Source organism: Musca autumnalis, unplaced genomic scaffold (assembly GCF_047663935.1).
Source record: "Musca autumnalis isolate F117 unplaced genomic scaffold, ASM4766393v1 scaffold_3, whole genome shotgun sequence".
NCBI classification, from domain to species: Eukaryota; Metazoa; Arthropoda; class Insecta; order Diptera; family Muscidae; genus Musca; species Musca autumnalis.
This window is the reverse complement of record NW_027411866.1, coordinates 57,451,358-57,469,473: the sequence shown is the minus strand read 5'-3', so window position 1 is coordinate 57,469,473 and position 18,116 is coordinate 57,451,358. Positions and strand designations below refer to the sequence as shown.

At 33.2% G+C, this 18,116-nt stretch overlaps 1 protein-coding gene across 32 annotated transcripts in view; it reads left to right on the top strand.

Annotated features, from left to right (window-relative positions):
* Tomosyn (syntaxin-binding protein tomosyn) overlaps positions 1-18,116 on the top strand; it is a 171,222-nt gene that overhangs the window by 140,192 nt on the left and 12,914 nt on the right. For 8 of the 32 annotated variants that reach the window (XM_073978872.1, XM_073978877.1, XM_073978875.1 and 5 more), the window contains one exon: positions 3,964-4,237. The exons of the other annotated variants lie outside the window; for them this stretch is intronic. In XM_073978872.1, coding sequence (XP_073834973.1) covers positions 3,964-4,237 — 274 coding nt within the window. The remainder of the gene's footprint in view (positions 1-3,963; positions 4,238-18,116) is intronic. 32 annotated transcript variants of the gene reach the window in all.

The following is an 18,116-nucleotide window of genomic DNA, read 5'->3' as shown; positions in this document are numbered from 1 at the left end:
GATTCCACTTTCATGTTAAAAATATACTTCCTTTTTATCGATTTTATACGTTGTAAGCATATACATATATTCATAGATAACCAATGAATATATATGTACATACTTACAGACAAGAAACTGGATATTAAAGGGAACGAAATTCGTATGAATATTACTTTATAGAACTTGAAACAGTTCGACCTCTCAACATGTATATTAAAGAAACGTCAAGGAGTTAAGCTGAAAACACATCCAACGTTTAAGTAAAGTTTTGTGTCATTTCTGGTAGAAGAATAAAGAAAAATTGAAACTTGGCAGCACTTTGTATTTTATTCTTCTACTAGAAATGACACAAAACCTTACTCAAACGTTGTATGTGTTTTCAGCTTTACGTTTCAAAAGAACGCTTTTATTACCACTCGGAGCAAACTTATCAGATGGTTACGATGTAACACTTTAGATTGTAGTTTGCTAAATGAGCATTTTTTTCAATTCTATTTTACTTAGTCCCGGTCCACACTAGAGCGATTTCATTTAAAAAAAAGTGCATGCAAATATGCGTTCTTAGATAGAGTTCCATAATAGAGTATTTTTCTAAAATTGCTGTAGTAGTGAACTAGAACAAAGAACGCCTAATTTCATGAAATGTTTACAATGAAATCACTCTAGTGTGGACCGGGACTACTTTTAAGAAGCGTGAACAATGTTGCTTAAAAATAGTTGTAACGAAAATATTTTGAAAATGGTTGCATTTTTGCAGTTAACTTTTAAATTCAATTCAGAGTTGTATCTTAGGAAAGCTGACTTCCGAAACGTCATAAAATGCTTTAGTTGTTTCAGTTATTGCTCGTGCATTGTAAAAGTAGTTTAAAATTTACACCGTTGCGAAATCTACCAATGCATTAGTTTTCTACCTGATGCTTATTTTGTGTGTATTCTGTCTTCCAAATGTGCGGCAGCGACGTTTTGGAGTGCAATACTTCGCATTAATTCTGTAAGACATTCACAGTCTAGGGATACGCAGTGGAATGCAATAATCGGTTTTTCGATTATACGGTTTTCGTGAAAAACTTAAAACTCGATTTTCGGTTAGTCGATTATTTGAGAGTGTACTAAAAGTCGACTTTCGATTATTCGTTAATCGCCGAAAACCGATTATAATCGAATATAATCGACCATTTTCATTGATGCGATCCATGACGTGTATATGTATAAAAAAGTACCGTCCACTACGCGGTTTTAGCACACCTAATAGTCAACTATGACTAATAGTCGTCCACGATTAATAGTCGACTACGAATAATAATAGACTACGACTAATGGTCGACTACGAATAATTGTTGACTCCGTTTTTCGAAAGTCGATTAAGAAAAATCGATTATCCGGTTTTCGCACAGTCAATAGTCGACTACGACTTTTAGAAATTTTGCGGCTAATAATCGATTAATCGATTAACCGAAATCGATTTTACGTATCCCTATCACAGTCATAACCAAGGCATCTAATGTTTCGGAAGTCAGCCAAACTTACAACTAATGAAAGTTTTACATTATGGATAAATTAAATAAATATGTTTACATGTAAATTCAAAGTTGTAGCTTAACATAATTAATAAAATATTTACCCAATATATGAAACTGGACTGTTTCAAGCTCATTTATGGCCTTCTACACTTCGAAACTTTAAAATATTTCATAAATATAATAAAGACAGTACAGGTACAATAAAAACCAATAAACTGAGCCTCAACATACAAAACACAGCGGGCTCTTCACATTGAATGCTCATATCTCATGCAATTTTATTCCGATCGACTTAAAAATGCTACCACATATTCTATGATACTTACGAGTATACTTCAAAATAAGGTAATAAAAATTTTAAAATTTTCGAAAGTGACAAGTGGGGTTAACCCCTTAATATAGAAAGCTCGTATGTTAATTTTTCAGTATCTTACAAGAGAAGGAAGAATATATTATTTAGTAAAAAATCAATACGTTTTATTAAAATTTTACCGTGGTGCAATGGTAAGCATGTCCGCCTTGCACTCAGAAGGTCTGCGGTCTCCTGAACAGAACATCAAAATGTCCGGCCTTGGCAAATCTCCTCGGTGTATGTAGGAGACATGTTCTAAGTATTTCAGCAATGAAAACTTCTCTCGGCTATAAAAAGTAGGTCTCATATCATTGAGCCAATGTGAATAGGCGTGTACTCATTGATATGAGAGAATATGTATGTAATATTTTATCTAATATTTTACGAGTTTTATTATTTTTCCTTCTCCTGTAAAGTATTGAAAATCTATACTCAAGGGCAAAGTACTCAAGGTTAGAGTCTAGAAGATGAAGAGAGGAGAAAGTTAATTAGAATTCATTAAAGGTCTTAAAAATATAACATTTGCCATTGCATATTGAATTCTGGATGGTTATTGGTGGGCGTTTTAACCAATTTAAATCCTACATATGGACCAAATACATTTATTCCAAGTCTAGCTTTTTATTATCTAAACTTTTATTGATTTTGAGTTTGGAATCGAAAGTTTGGATTTGTTTTTGTTTACAGAAGAGTCGACTAAAGTTTCTGTTAATGTTTAAAAATATATTGAAATTTGGAATATTGAATTGACACATATTGTTATCAATGAGTATATTGATTTTAAGAACCGTTTATTTAAAAACTCTAGGTTTGTTTTGGTTTTGAGAAGGGCCGGATAAAATATCTGTTAGTGTTTAATAATATATTTGTATATATTGAACACCCACTGCCACTTTTACCAACACAATCACTCCCACTCTAACTATTTTCATAAAAAAATATTATAATTTTCGTCTGTCTGCTGATGTCTCCAAGTCTCTCTCTCTCTCTCTTGTCCTCTATCTCTCACTGTGCATTTTAACATCAATGTGATAATAAATTCTTGTTTTATTTTGAGTTATATACCTATCTCATTTTTTTTTTTAATTATTTAAAAATGAATTAAGGAGATATCCAAAAAATGTTTGTAAAAATGTTCTAAGTTCGAATTTTTCTCTTTTCTGTTCAATTTGTTACATAAGTTTTTAATGTGTTCCTTACTTTGTTTGTATTCGTATGTACGTATGTATGTATTGATTATGTTTAAGCACAACCAACCAAACAACTACAACCAAGAAATACGTTAACTCTTTTACTTTTGTATGTATGTAAGTACTACAATGCAAAACTAAAACAATAACAACAACTACTACTGCCTCTAGCCTGATTAATTAATTGATTGATACACCGTGCAAAATGTTTATGTAAAAATTTCGTTAAGTTTTGCTGCAGTCACAGATTATATTGCTGCTGCTGGCATTTCTTCTGAATATGTATTTATTTGCTGTCTTAATTATTTATACAAAAATAATGTATCAAATCAAAATAACCAAAAATCAATTCAAAACAATGCTGCTGCACTACGTCTTCGTTTGGTTTTTTATTCTTAATTTGCAAAAATTTTTTCTGCTATCGGTTTGATTTTTTTTAATTAAATTTTGGTTCGACATTCCTTTGTGTTGCCATGATTTTCCGCAAAATTCTCAGTTCGATTTAATTTTCAAAGCTGTTTTATTTTTTTTTCCTCTATCGCCGCTCAGGTGATGGTCGATTTGTTTCCATAATATTTTGTTTGATTTTTTTTTCTCCGTGTAATGTTCACCATCAATATCCTTTTATTCTCTATGTGCATTTTAATCAATGTCAATGTATGTATGTTTGTGTGTTAGAGTATGCAATCGAACACATATGTACATGCAATATATTGAAAACAACAAATATCAGCAGTTAACAGCAAATAGTTAAAAAAAAAACAACAAAACAACAAATTTGTATAGAATGTTCAAAATCTACTCAGTTGTATTATGTTTTAGTCTATTTGTGTAAAACCATCCTAGTGTACATATGTATAACGAATATTACTCATTACTGTCATGGTCATTTGTTTGTTTGAATTGATATCTATCCCAGATCAATGGAGGCACAACTACAGCACCTGCCGCCAGTGCATGCAGCAGCGGCGCTACCAAAGTGCCATTTTCAGGTAGTCCCAATAATCATCACATTCGTTACGAGACAAATCCTTCGGCGAACGATGAGCCTTTGACTGGTGCTGCTGCTTCTTCCAGCGGCAGCGGTAACAAAGCTTCATTTACCGAACAGGCTTCCACGTCTTCGACGTCATTCGATTATGCCGCTGATGGACAGGCTGCCGCATCCAGTGGCATTTACGTTGGCGAAACAGGTGCGCAACATTTTTTAAAGCTTTTGAGAACAGCAACAACACCAACAAAAATATCCACCCTATTTTAAAGAGAACACAAGAATACAGTGCATTGCAATCAACATCTCTGCAATAACAAAAGAAAAAAAAAAACAATTAAAAACATTCTCTCTACATATCCTTGCATACATACAAACAAACATTCAAGGGGATGTCCGTCATATTATTCGTACATACAGCAAATTATTGGTCTGTTCCAGAAATGCAAGAATCTACTACTTATTACTGTTTTTTTGATAACTTCAAGGAAAAATTGTTATCGTAGTAAAAAATTTTAGATTCTTGCAAGTTCTGGAACAAAGCATATGTTAGTTAGTCGATTTTAGTCTATAATTGAATGTTTGACACAATTTAACCCATTTATTGTCACTGGTTGTTTAAACGCCATAAAAATGATTGCAAAAAATTACGTAAACTCGGTATTATTATCTGTTATCTGTCGTTCCATGCTTATTTCACCTGGCCTATGTATTCCCACGCATTTGATCTAAAACGCAAACAATTAAAAAATCGATTTTTTGTAATTTTCGATTTTGGATGAAAAATCTCAGTGACTGACTTATCATCGCCCAGACGAAACCGTTGAAGCTAGAAAGTTAAAATTTTGACTGTGGGTTTTTGGAAATTCGTCCTAGAAGGGTACGAAAAATACTAAAAGGTACTAAATATGGTGTCCTTTGTATTAGGCAAACGGGAAGAGTTAGAATTCTGGAATTTGGAATGAAGGTCACTGATAAAGTGTTAGAAAGATGTACTACAGGGTTTTTGTAAATTCGACCTATAAGTGTACGAAAAGTATTAAAAGTTACTAAATTTTGTACCAATTGTATATTAGAATCTTGGAATTTGGAATGGAAATCAAGGTTGGGAAGTGGTGTTTATAAAAGGAAAATGGGATTAGAAATTCGTACTCATGTGTACGAAAAGTACTAAATGGTACTAAATTTGGATTAGGGTGAATGGATAGAGGTGGACTCCTAAAATTTGGAATTAAGATTACTGTTTGAGTGGAGGATTGAGATATGGAGGTAGTTTTGGAAATTCGTCCTTATGTGTACGAAAAGTACAAAGTGGTACTAAATTTGGTACAATTTGGATTTGGATTTTTGGATAGATATGGGTAAACTGATAGCGCTGGAAACCTGAAATTTGAAATTAATATTGGGGGTTATCATGAACGGCAATTCCCCGTGAATTTTTTCACTTTCTCCCTTAAGTTGCAACGGCGGAAAGACAAAACTCACGGGGAAATTTCATTCATTATAACCCCCATTACTGTTGAAGAGTAGAGGAGACAGCTTTGGAAATTCGGACTTATGTGTACGAAGTGTACTAATTGGAACTAAATATGGTACAATTTGGATTTGGTTGAAAGGATAAGACTGGAAAACTGGAATTTGGAATTAATATTGCTGTTGAAGTGTAGAATTGAGATAGGGGTATTTTTGAAAATTCGTACTTCAAAGGTACTAAATTTGGTTCTATTTGGATTTGATTGAACGGATAGAGATAGAATTTTGAAATTTGAAATTAATATTGCTGTTGGAGTATAGGATTGAGGAAATTCGTACTCATTGCGTACGAAAAGTACTAAATGGTATTACATTTGGTACAATCTGGTTTTGGGTGAACGGATAGATTTCTGTTGCAGTGTTAGAGTGGAGGATTGAGATAGTTATTGAAATTCGTACTTTCGTAAGTATTAAATGGTACTACATTTGGTATATGAATAGAAGTGAAATTTTTATATTCGCTATTATAGTCGCTGTTGGTGTGTAGGCTTGATATATGGATGTTGTTGTGGATATACGTACCATAAGTGAACGAAAATTACTAAATGTCACAGAATGCAGTTGGCGTTTAAAGTGGAGATATGGAGGAGGTTTCGGAAATTCGTACTTATGTATACGAAAAGTACTAAATACTGCTATACTTGGTTTTAGGAGAACATATAGATCTGTAAATGAGTATCGTGGTTGGTATATAGTTTTGGATATAGGGATGTAATTTTTGAAACTTTAACCTATTATAAGCACTAAATTTGGTACCGTTTTGGTGTTACATAAAGAGATATAGTTGGAATTTCGAAATTTTGTATTAGGTTCTGTGTTGGTGTTTAGATAAGGAGTTTTTGAAATGGATACAACTTCTGAAATTAGGTATGGAGGTCGCTGAGGACTGAATTATTGACTTGGTGTTGGAAATATGAAAAGTACAAAATGGTACTAAATTTGGTGTTGGGTTAAGCTGGAATTATATAATTAGTGTGCGAAAAGTAACGGCCATTTTGCGAGTGTGATATAAAACAACTAAGAAAGTATCAGACAGCTGTGTCGACAAAGACGTCAATATTTTTTTTGGGCCAATTACTCAGTAGAGTTGACAAACTATCGATATTCGAACTATCGTTTTGATAGCTGTCGAGAAGCTATATTGATGCCGGACATCAAATCCTTGTCATTTTAAATAAATGCCGTCAAATTTGGTGCCCGACTTAAAGTTTGCTTTAGCACAATAAACAAAAGGGTAGTTCGACTTTCGATAGTTTGCCAGCCCTATTTCTCAGGAAAAAAATTGTGCTGTCGTAACTAGGGCCAAAAAAACAAAAAAAAAACCATCCCAGACGAGTCCTTAAACTGCAGTATCCGAAAGAGTGGTACGTTGTAATATTACCATATGCAAAGTTATAACCAATTCGGTTACTCCCTTCGAGAGTTATCGTGCGCGCCATTTTAGCGAAAATTTTTGAACTTTTGTGATTGAGGTACCGGAAAGAGTTGCCTATATTCGAACTTTAACAAAGTTTGGACAAAATATTACTATACCCTACATTTTGGACCAAATCGGTTGATCCGTTCCAGCCAGAGACCTACAAACGGATGGATATGGCTAAATCAACTTCAAATTGTCTGAAACGGATTTTGTCCAAACTTATTTGGTGTCTAAAACCATTATTTCGATAAGGTTCAACATTGGGCGTATCAAAGTGTATATATCCTCATTATCCGAAAGCCTGAGGTATAATAAAAATCATGCATGTTTGCTTTCTTACTGCGTAAAAATTCACAACTAATTATAATGGCGTTATGAACCACAATATTTAAGACATTTATAGACTTTCGCAAAGCAACTGACGTTTCGGAAGTCAGCCAAACTGTAATAGATTCCAAATTTTCTCAAACGAATTTTGCAAAATATTTCACTATCCTAATACATATCGCTCATTAACTTAAAGAGTGGCATAACTTAAAAAAATGAGTTTTTTAATTTAGCAATTTCTATTTTTCTACAACATCTACTTTACCTTTTGTAAAATTTTCATGTTGATATCTCTAAAACTCAACGTTTTACAACTCCTTTACTAAGAGTTTGGCATAAATCAACAAGAAAGTTTTTTGAGTTTATGAAACACTAAAACACATCGAATCATGATTTATCTTGCACAGAAATTTAGCACTGATAACTAGCTAGCTGTTTGCAAAATATGGTCCAAGTAGTTATTTTATTTTTTTAAGTTGGGAAGTCAAATTTCAATCGCCAACTTAAAACGCGTCTTTTTCGGAAAGGGGTTTTTTGAGATGTGTCACTCTATGAGCAAATTTACGATATGTACTTAGGTCGTTGCAGTCTCCAGTGCTTCTAGGGACTGCAGCATGGACTCTCCGGTAAAATATATTTTGAGTATCTGGACGATTATGTAGACGAGTACCTATATTTTTGGTTCAATTAACGTGTGTATCCTCATTTAGTCCTAGTTTAGATTTTCCAAAGTTTCGTGGGAAACATCACGGTGCAGTGATAAGTATTCACAAAAGGTGCGTAGTTCAATCCATCACCAGACCATTTCTTCGGCAATGACAAAAAATCTTTACAGTTATGTCGCACTTGGTTCATCACGCCATTTCAACAGTAAAAAGGAAGTGATCTATTATGTGATTATAGCCACTTGCAAATGTAAAAAGAATCGAAATTTATTTTATTGGCTCATTTTAATGTACAGGTAGAATAAAATATTTTGCAACAATTTCGAGTCGATCGGACAAAAATTGGCTGAGATATGAGCGTTGGAAGAGGATAAACATTTATTTTGTTTTATATGTAGCGTAGAAACTAAAAACGTGTTTTTCTCGAAACACGAAACACTGTAGCTCGAAAACGGATGATCCGATATTCATATGTGGGATAATTATACACATAAAAAGCTTGACCTTAAGCGAGAGGCTTTTATCAAAAAGGATTTGTGGAGAAAAAACTATGAATTTTTTAGTTGAGATTTTGACTTTGACATACATATCGATTAAGTACAAGATTATATAAATAAATAAATGCTGATCGGTTTATTAGTTTTCGAGCTACAGTGATCACCGCAAACTGCTTTTGTAAAAGAAGTGTTTCGAAGCGGCCATTTGTCAGAACACTGTGCTATATTTTTCAACAAAAAAACCAAAAGTAGCTCAAGGTGTGTCCTTTCAGAGGAAAACAAAATCTTCTAAAAAAAAGTTTGGTAGATTTCTTGTAAAAAATGTATAAAAAATTGATTTTCCGTGCTCAATAAGTGACCTTAATGCGGAACTACGTCCAATTTGGACCGAAAACGTCGATAAAAACGTCAAAATACCTTTGATCGGGCGGTATATACAGTCTGTCGCAAAAGTTTGTATGCAACATTGAAATCAAAATTGGCGATAAAAGCACTAAAACTTATTGAATACAACAATTAGTTCCAATTTACATTAGGCAAGTTTACTTGCGGCAAGTCCCTGTTTGTGAGTAAGACACGTAAGGGGAATGGAAATGGAAAAAATTGCTCGTACCGGCAATTTTCAGGCAATTCCTTTTATATTTTTCGTATTTAACATTATTTTCATTGTTTTGAAAACAAAACTTGTGGGAACAGAATTGCCTTTTATAAACGCAAGAGGCAAGCCCACCATACCATTGCTATCGAATACGATATCGTTTTCGAATGTTTCTCAATAGTTTTGCGGATATTTTGTTCGAGAACGGCACACGAGAATGAATTGAAAACGATTCACTCGTCGCTCAGTTTGTGGCTGGAGAACCTTCGATTTTGAATATCGGTAATAATATTATTAGCGAATGATTGGCGATAGTTCCTACGATAGTGGCAAAAAACATTTTTAGTGGAGTTTCTTGAAGTTTCTGTTATGTACCTTTTCCTTTTTTATTTCTTTGTTATGTTTTGTGACTCGATATGTAACTGTTGATAAACATTGTTGTCTTCTGTTTGGCAACCTACCCATATGTTGTCTTTATCAACACTTATTGTTTATATTATACGTAGCATTTGTGAAGAAAAAACATTCGCCAAATGTTCGAATATGATATCGCTTTCGAACTTTTTGCGAACAAAAGAAAAACACAAGAAAAAACATTTGCCAAATGTTCGAAAAATATATCGATTTCGAAACATTGCACAGTGTCCGATTTTCCAAAAAACCTGGGCAAAAATCGAAAAAAAAAATTTGTCAATTTACACTAAAAAGGGTCAGATATTGTTTATGGGATCCCAGTACATGTAGTTATGAATAAATATATACATTTCTTGTTTAATAAGTGGGTATAAAAGCAGGTCGAAGTGACCCTATTTGGATTTTTTTTCTTTTCAATATTTAAGTTGTTTATAAATCTATGATAATATGCAAACTAAACAACGGTTATTAAATATTTTCTTTTTGTAATTGTAATGAAAGGTATGTGAAACGTATTTAAGATGTTCAGTGTCGCCAATGAATTGTGCGTTCTTTAATAATTGATGTCCGTACTTGTTAATTTTTTTCAAGATCAATTTTCACAATAAATTATGAAAATAGTTGTGAGTAAGATCGAGTTGGGCCGTGTAATTTATCATTTCATAAAAAAGGAAGGGTTTTTTTTACCAATTTCCATCGAAACATCCTGCACATATTTGCACTTTTTGTTTTTATGTCATATTTTGTCTTGCAGGTATGTACAGATTTTCTTTCATTCAGAATGTCAGAATATAGTATAGGGTCACTTTCTGGCGTTTGGGTATAATTTGGAGTTTTGGTATATTCTAAGACCTATAGTAAAATTTTATGGCGAACAAATTTCTAGAATATGTTGGTCTGATCCGATCACATTTTATAGGAGATTTTAAAGATTTGTGGAAAAAGGGACCAAAAGGACCCCTTTTATGACTCGCACGAGGGTTAAATTTTTTAAGAAAAATATTCCCCGCATTCTTGTCAGTATAGTTACCAAAGACAATATACACCTAAAGTGCAAGGAATCCAAGTGATCTTAACTAAAATATTTCCAAAACTGTAGAAATGGTGGAAGCTTGCAACCCTATTTTAGTTTGTTGGTTTTTTGGCAAAATTTATACCGACATTTTCTTGGTATGTAATGCAAATAGAGATTTATTTTCTTTAGTAACTCATAGTGAAATTTAGCAGAGAACATTTTTGTCTTTGACGGCATTCTTCTAAAATGATGCTTTGTATGACAATTTTGCCAAAACTCACAACTCACTAAAATGTGTTTATAATTTTGCATATTTCTGGAGTTTAGGTAAGGTATAGAGTTTTGGTGTATTCTAGGACCCATAGTAAAAATTGATGGCGAACAAATTTGTAGAATATTTTGATCCGATAAGATCACATTTTATAGGAGGAGGGAACAAAAAGACCGCCTGAGGGTTAAATAATATCAAAAATGTAATCAGCGGCCGGAAAAACATAAGAACCAAAGATTAGGTCAAAATATATTCATTTTTAGAGTTTTGGCCAAGTTTTTCGGAAAATCGGACACTGTGCATTGTGGCGAACATTCGGATAATATCAGCAACTGGTATGGGGGGAGTTTAAAAATGAACGAGAAAAATTGCCGCAAGTAAACTAGCCTAATGTAAATTAGGACTTATTCAGTTATTCAGTGATAACAATGAAAAGTGGGCAATATTTTCATTAATTAGAAAATATACGGTTCGAATCCCAAAAAGGCTAAAATTTATATCGCAAAAGTTAGTATGCACCGCAGAACCCTTATGGAACTGCGCACAAAACATTTTTTTCCAAATATGTTGATGTAAGCTGATAGGGTTGTTAAGCAATCATATGTGTGTGTGTGTGTATCTGAGTGTGGCGTTGATCATTTCACATAGCAAATGTTTGCAAAAAAATATTTTTGTTTCGGCGGCGAATGAAACAACTCGTCAAAGCATGACCGAAGTACATTTCAGTAATAGTACGGTATTCGTATTTTTGCATTGAAAGTTTGTGGTTTTGTTTTATTTTAGGAGCGAAATGATTCAGAGAAAATCAAAAGTTTGTGTGATTGGTAAGGAAATTGTTTTGTTTATTTTCGTTCATTGCTTATAGTGAAAAATCCACCGCACACGGTATCGTAAAACCCAGAAAAATTGGTCATCTGTAAATACAACTACCTCAGCGGGTATTATATCCGAAAAATCTCGAATTTCTTGAAGGAAACCCATGCTTTTGGGGCCATTGCCATTTTGGAACGTACAATAATCCTTAATCCCTACACATAATGACTTTCCTTTTGAGTTAATTTTCTCACAAATGGTGAACCTTTTCATATTCCCAACAAAAATAAATAGTAGGATAACCTCAATTTCCATTTTGTGCCCTACAGTTATACTGATCTACCATCCTTCAAATAGCTATCACATCCTGCAGTGGTGGTGGAGTATCACTGTATGAATATGAAAAGGGGCACAATTTGTGAGAAAATATGTGTAAGGATTATATCACGTTCCAAAAGGACAACGGCCTCTAAAGTATGGGTTTCCTTCAAGAAATTCGAGATTTTTCAAACAGGACAAATTGAAACTCGACCAAGATCACCGCATATTGAAACTTTAAAGCTTTTCTGAGCATTTCATGTCTTTAGGATTCATAAAGGGGTGTCTATACTAGCCATCAATGTCATATGACATGCAATTTTTCATCATTATACAGTCGCTAATGTGTGCAATATTGGGGATTTTCCTTGCGCCATTTACTTTTTGCGTCCACACCAGCAAAAATGCAGTGAAATTACGTATCCCCATTGTCTGCGTGGGCAGATATGGAATGTACATTTATGGATAGTGTAAACACCCCTTAAACAAGACATAACACCCGTAATTTTCTCGCTACAGTAGATTTACGTATGACCAATTTTTCTGGCTTTTACGAACCCGTGTGCGGTGGATTTGTCACTATAAGTAATATAACTGCCATTAAAACTAATTAATATCCTCTTAAAGATCTTAAATACAGATTTAGTTTTATTTTGTTCAAAAATATCAAGAATCTTTTACACAGTTCCACAAGGGTTCTGCGGTGCATACTAACTTTTCCGATATTAATTTTGGACTTTTTGGGATTCGAACCGTACATTTTCTAATGAATGCAAATATTGCGCACTTTTCATTGTTATCACTTAAGACTATCTTCGTGTTTATCAAATGAAACTAATTGTTTGTTGTTTTCAATAAGTAATAGTGCTTTTATCGCCAATACATTTTTATTTCAATGTTGCATACAAACTTTTGCGACAGGCTGTACATACCCAGCAAACCAATCGTACCGACTTCGTAACGAAATCGGAACAAAATTCGGACGATACGTTCGATATCTGATCCGAAATCGTAACGATATCTTAACGAAAGTTCTATGAAGTGGTTGACATAATTTCGGAACGAAATGTCGGAGCGACATCGGATCGATTTCGGTCCGATTTCGTAACGAAATCTGAAGAAACAAATTCCTTTGTGGTTGTTTTTCGAGTTGTATTTGTTGTAGTATTAACTTTACCTTATATTTGTTCTACCATGCCTGATGACCAAAAATAAATACCTATTTTTCATAGTACAATCGGAAAATTATCAGAGAATCATTTCGCGAAGAGCTAGAAACATATCTTATTCTGTGTTTGATATGGAACATTATCGATATATATATTCATTCGCTTCGGGCATGGTAGAACAAATATAAGGTAAAGTTAATACTACAACAAATACAACTCGAACAACAACCACAAAGGAATTTGTTTTTGTTTGTAACGTTACTGCCAGTTGTATTTGTTAACAAAACAAGGAAATGTCTATAAATTATTGGAATTTAAAAAACTAATAATTTTTCACATTTGGTTGAATAATTTGGAAACCATGAATGAAAATTCGTTACATTTTCAATTTTTATGTTTCCACATCATTCCACTAAATGCATAAATTCTCGCAGAAAGTAGAATTCTTACAGAAAAGTTTGGGGTCGCTGGAAATTCATAGAAAAAGAGAAGCTGTTTCAATGTTTTGTTTTAGAAATCAAAGAAGCACATGTTTATTAGGGCTTTATTTTTTTAAATTTTAACAAAATACCTCACATATTAACAAACGTTGTATCGCCTCTACAAGCGGGGATTTACTGCGCGGCTTATCGTTCGAACTTGGAGGAGGTTACATATCATTGATATGAAGAAGTCTTTCTGGGAAATGTTTTTTTTTCGAATGATATATTTTTTTCTCAAAAAATATATGTCCCTAATGTACATCGAAATAGAAATAAATGTATAAAATGTCATATGAAATTTGACACTAACGTTACAACCCAGTTCAGTCAGCTGTGTATTGCTGCTACCTTTTCTTATTCTACCATGCGCTTCGGGATAAAAAAGCTAACATTAACAGAAATTTAGGTGTTCTATTCTACTGACGTGGAGTGTATTTTCCAGCATAAAAAATAATAATAATGTAAATAACTACGTGAATATCCTCTCGAATAACCAATTATTTATTTATGTCAGGTAAATAAACAACCCTTAGAATGTTGAATTACAAAACTAATGTTTTTATTATAAGAGTAATTATGTGTAAGCCATTAAATGTGGTAATGCGAGGAATAATTAGGTCTCGTTACTTGGTAAGGCAGGAGTTAGTGATATGTGTATACCAAATTTTTGCTGGGCTATATTTATACCGATGTGTTATTGTAATATAGTATCCAAGATTTATTATTACAGACAAATTAAATTACTACATAATGGTAAAAATTAATTTTTTAAGAAAAAATTGCATCTATGATACAACATGCAAGTTTTTAGATATTTTTTACCAATAAGATATCATGTACATTGTGTTTTGGGAACGCGTTTTATGATTGTATTTCGTTATTTGATTGCTAAGTGATATGAGTCGAAAGCAAAAATTTAAATCTTTTTCGAACTGAATTGTTGACTTTTTGGCTATAAAATCAACCCACATTAAAATAAAATTGATTTAATAGTTTTTTTTTTTTTCTTTAAAAAGGTTGCTTTTTTCAGAACCGGCAGGAATAAATTATTTTTTAAAATTTATAAGGGGAAAATAGGAAACATTTAGAAAAGTGTGAAGTTAATTGCTTGGAATGAAAAATCAAAGAAAGACACTTTAAAGCATAGTACACACTGACCAACAAAACTGACAGTCATCGGGGTCTATTTCGTTAATATCAAAGTCTAGCTGAATAATTACCTTCCTAATCCCTAAATAATACTTTACATATTGTATTTCGGTAATTTTTAGCCAAAAAAAGTTTTTATTTGCCAGACAATTGTGGTAAAAGTACGTTGACTGTCAGTTTTGAATGATGGTGTGTACTCCACTTAACCTGTAATGGTGTTATATAGTGTAGTTTGAATTCTGCAGTGTTTTCATATTGTTTAACAGCTTTGAATGTCATGTCTATGTTAGAGTTGTGCAATCTTGTTCAATTGAACGATCCGGATCACTGTCCTAGTTCAAAGGCGAATGAGTAACATCATAAAAACCAACATGTGAAATAGAGTATACGCAGTTTTGTCAAAGAAATTACCTGTGTCCATTGAACGAGATAGTGATCCGGATCGTTCAATTGAACGAGATTGCCCAACTCTCGTCTATGTATCAGTAATCAACCAAAACATGTAAATTGCGTCGAATTATTTCTGAGTAGAGTTTCTGGTCGGGATTTCCCGACATTTTTTGAACGGGATTTACCGGGAAAATTTTTTGAAATTCCCGGGAATACGTGTATTTGCATTTTCAGGTATAAGTCATATGCTTTATTTTTATTATTATTCGTAATTGTGAGTCCATTGTAAAAATCGCTATAATTCGTATAAAATACATACATTTTGGTCCTCTCGATAATTCGATAATATAACAAATTGTATAATGTGTAAGTGGCAAATGGAGTATATTAGGTCAGCCGTGTAAAAATTCGTAATAAACAAATTTGTTCTATGATCAACACGCATTTCGAACTATAACAAGAACATACCATATCGTTGACTTTAAAAATATAATCGGACAGCACCCTTTGATATCAAGGATGCTTTGCTAGGATGGTAGTGGGAAAAAGATATTTTATATAACCTTCGCAAATTGGTCAGCAATAATTGAATTTTGACCGCATACATATAGATATTCTTGAACAGCTGCCATATGTCATATATAATTTATTGGTTCTTTCAAGATTTTGGCGCAACGTCGTTCAAGATGTTTGCTATTGCTTTTTGACCCTATTGCTATTTTATCTTTAATATTGTTCCAAAGAGATTACTAATGACACAACTACACATAAAGCGAGTAGGTATTTCATGTTTGCTTACTCTCTGTCACGTCTATGCCCCACGAATTCGATTTACCATTGTCCCGGGAATTCCCGGTTTCCCGGAATGAAAAAAGTCGGAAATTCCCAAACTCAATTTCCGAGTTTATTTTTGGAAAAAAATCAAGAATAGTCTACAAAATGGATTATACATTAATTAATAAACATATAAAACTTAAACAATCCGAGGTACCAAAAGTGTTTATACTTTGAGATATTTTATTTTGTTGTATCATGTTTGATATCATTTCAATATTTTTGAAAATGAACGCAAACAAACGAAACTATTCCCGTACCATTCACACAAAGTCACAAACTTTTCATTTTTTTATCGTTTCGTTCCAAAAACAAAACATAACAAAACCACAAACTTTTCAACTGAAGAAGAACAAAACTGTACGAATGCTGAAATGTACTGTGGCTATGCTGTTTGGAGTTGTTTCATTCACGAACGAAACAAAATGAATCGTTTGCAAACGTTTGTCGTGTGAAATAATCAATTACACATACAGACACACACACATTAGATTGCTTAACAACCCTATAAGCTAGCATCACATACTTGGAATATACTGCAGTGGATTTTTCAATCAACCACCAAACGTTTGCAGTGTGTATTGCAGTTTCGATGTTGTGAAGTTGAGAACTTCTCATTTTCGGTTTGGTCGCACTCACGAATGTAAACAAAACGAAACTAAGGTTATGTTTCGTTTTATTCTTATGGAAAATCCGAAACGAAACGTTTGCAAACGTTTCACAAAGTTTCTTTCCGTACGCTGGTTTTTGATAACAAGAAGCCCGATCGGCACATATAACGGTACCACTCGATTTGAAGACTTTTGAAGACTTTCATTATTTTATAAGAAATTCTTAGAAATGTAAACACTCTTTTTTTGTCTTTGAAAGAAATGATGTCGCTGCTTATAGGGATCACCAAACTGGCTTGGTTGTAGGAATCTTTAAGCAAGTGCTTATAAGGGCCAAACCTATAGCTCTGCGTGTTGCGTGTGCGTTCAAAAATACAAAAACAAAATACATGTATTTCAAATTGTATTTTTGAACGCAACACGCAGAGCTATAGGTTTGGCCCTAAAATGTAACGAACGGAGCGCATTTTTTTCATAACTCTGTGTGGACTGCATCGAAAGATGTAGTGAAATCATTTTTTTGTTGGCTTTCAATATGCCGGTATGAGGTAAACAACTATTTTGGCATTGTTATCGTTCGAATTATACCAAGATTGTGGTAGAATATTAAAAATTTATTTATTTTCGCTAGTGTACGATCGGATACACAAATGTTAAGATATATGTGAAGGCCTTCCAAAAATGCTAAATTTGTTTAGAATTCATATAACTGATATAGTTCCTTGTTCCAATCAAACGTTTTCTAATATTTTCCTAAAATTTCAACGCCTATCCACGACTGATATGAAAAAATTGTGAGATACCTATGTGGTGCCTTTTTCTCTGCCGCACAACATCTAGTCCAGTCAAATAGACATTAAAATAGCAAAAATTCCCACAAAGCTGAATTTTGGTGATCATTAGAAACAATGGCCTAAAAGTCCCCATCAATCTCATGTGTGCAAAAACAGTTATTCGGGGTCAAAGGTCAAATTTTATGGATTTTTTAGGCTTTCGGCTTTTTTCTTGAAAAAGGTGTGTATAATCAAAAGTGACTGAAGCAAATATTATACAAAAATTCTCTGCAAGTTTGGTCTTTATAATTTCTTCCTAGAAGGAACCATTCTTTAGATATAGCGGTTCTAAAAAACACATCATTTATACGCACTTATAAGGGGAAAACGCACATATTCGGGTGAAACGGCTAAAATAACCGGAGCAACCGGGTCTGTCCCCCCGTTGAAGACCGAAATTATACCTATTTAAAAAAAAAAACAACAAAATCTGATCGTGTTTAATATAGTTATGTTAAAGTTATTTTATGCAAAAATAGCCCATTTAACCCACATTTGTAATCGAAAGCCCAACCGGAACGAACCCAACGAAAACTCTCCGATTTTTTTTGAATTTATGTCAAAAGGTAAGGTTTGTTGCGCTGATTACGGAAATGTATAATTTTCATGGGCGGCGGATCCGGTTCACCGGTTATTTGACCCGAAAGGCCAGATTTAATACCGCGTTCTTTTCATGTGTAATTGACACTTATATCACGATATTTCAAGAATGGCTATTGAAAATCATTCTTGTAGACAATTT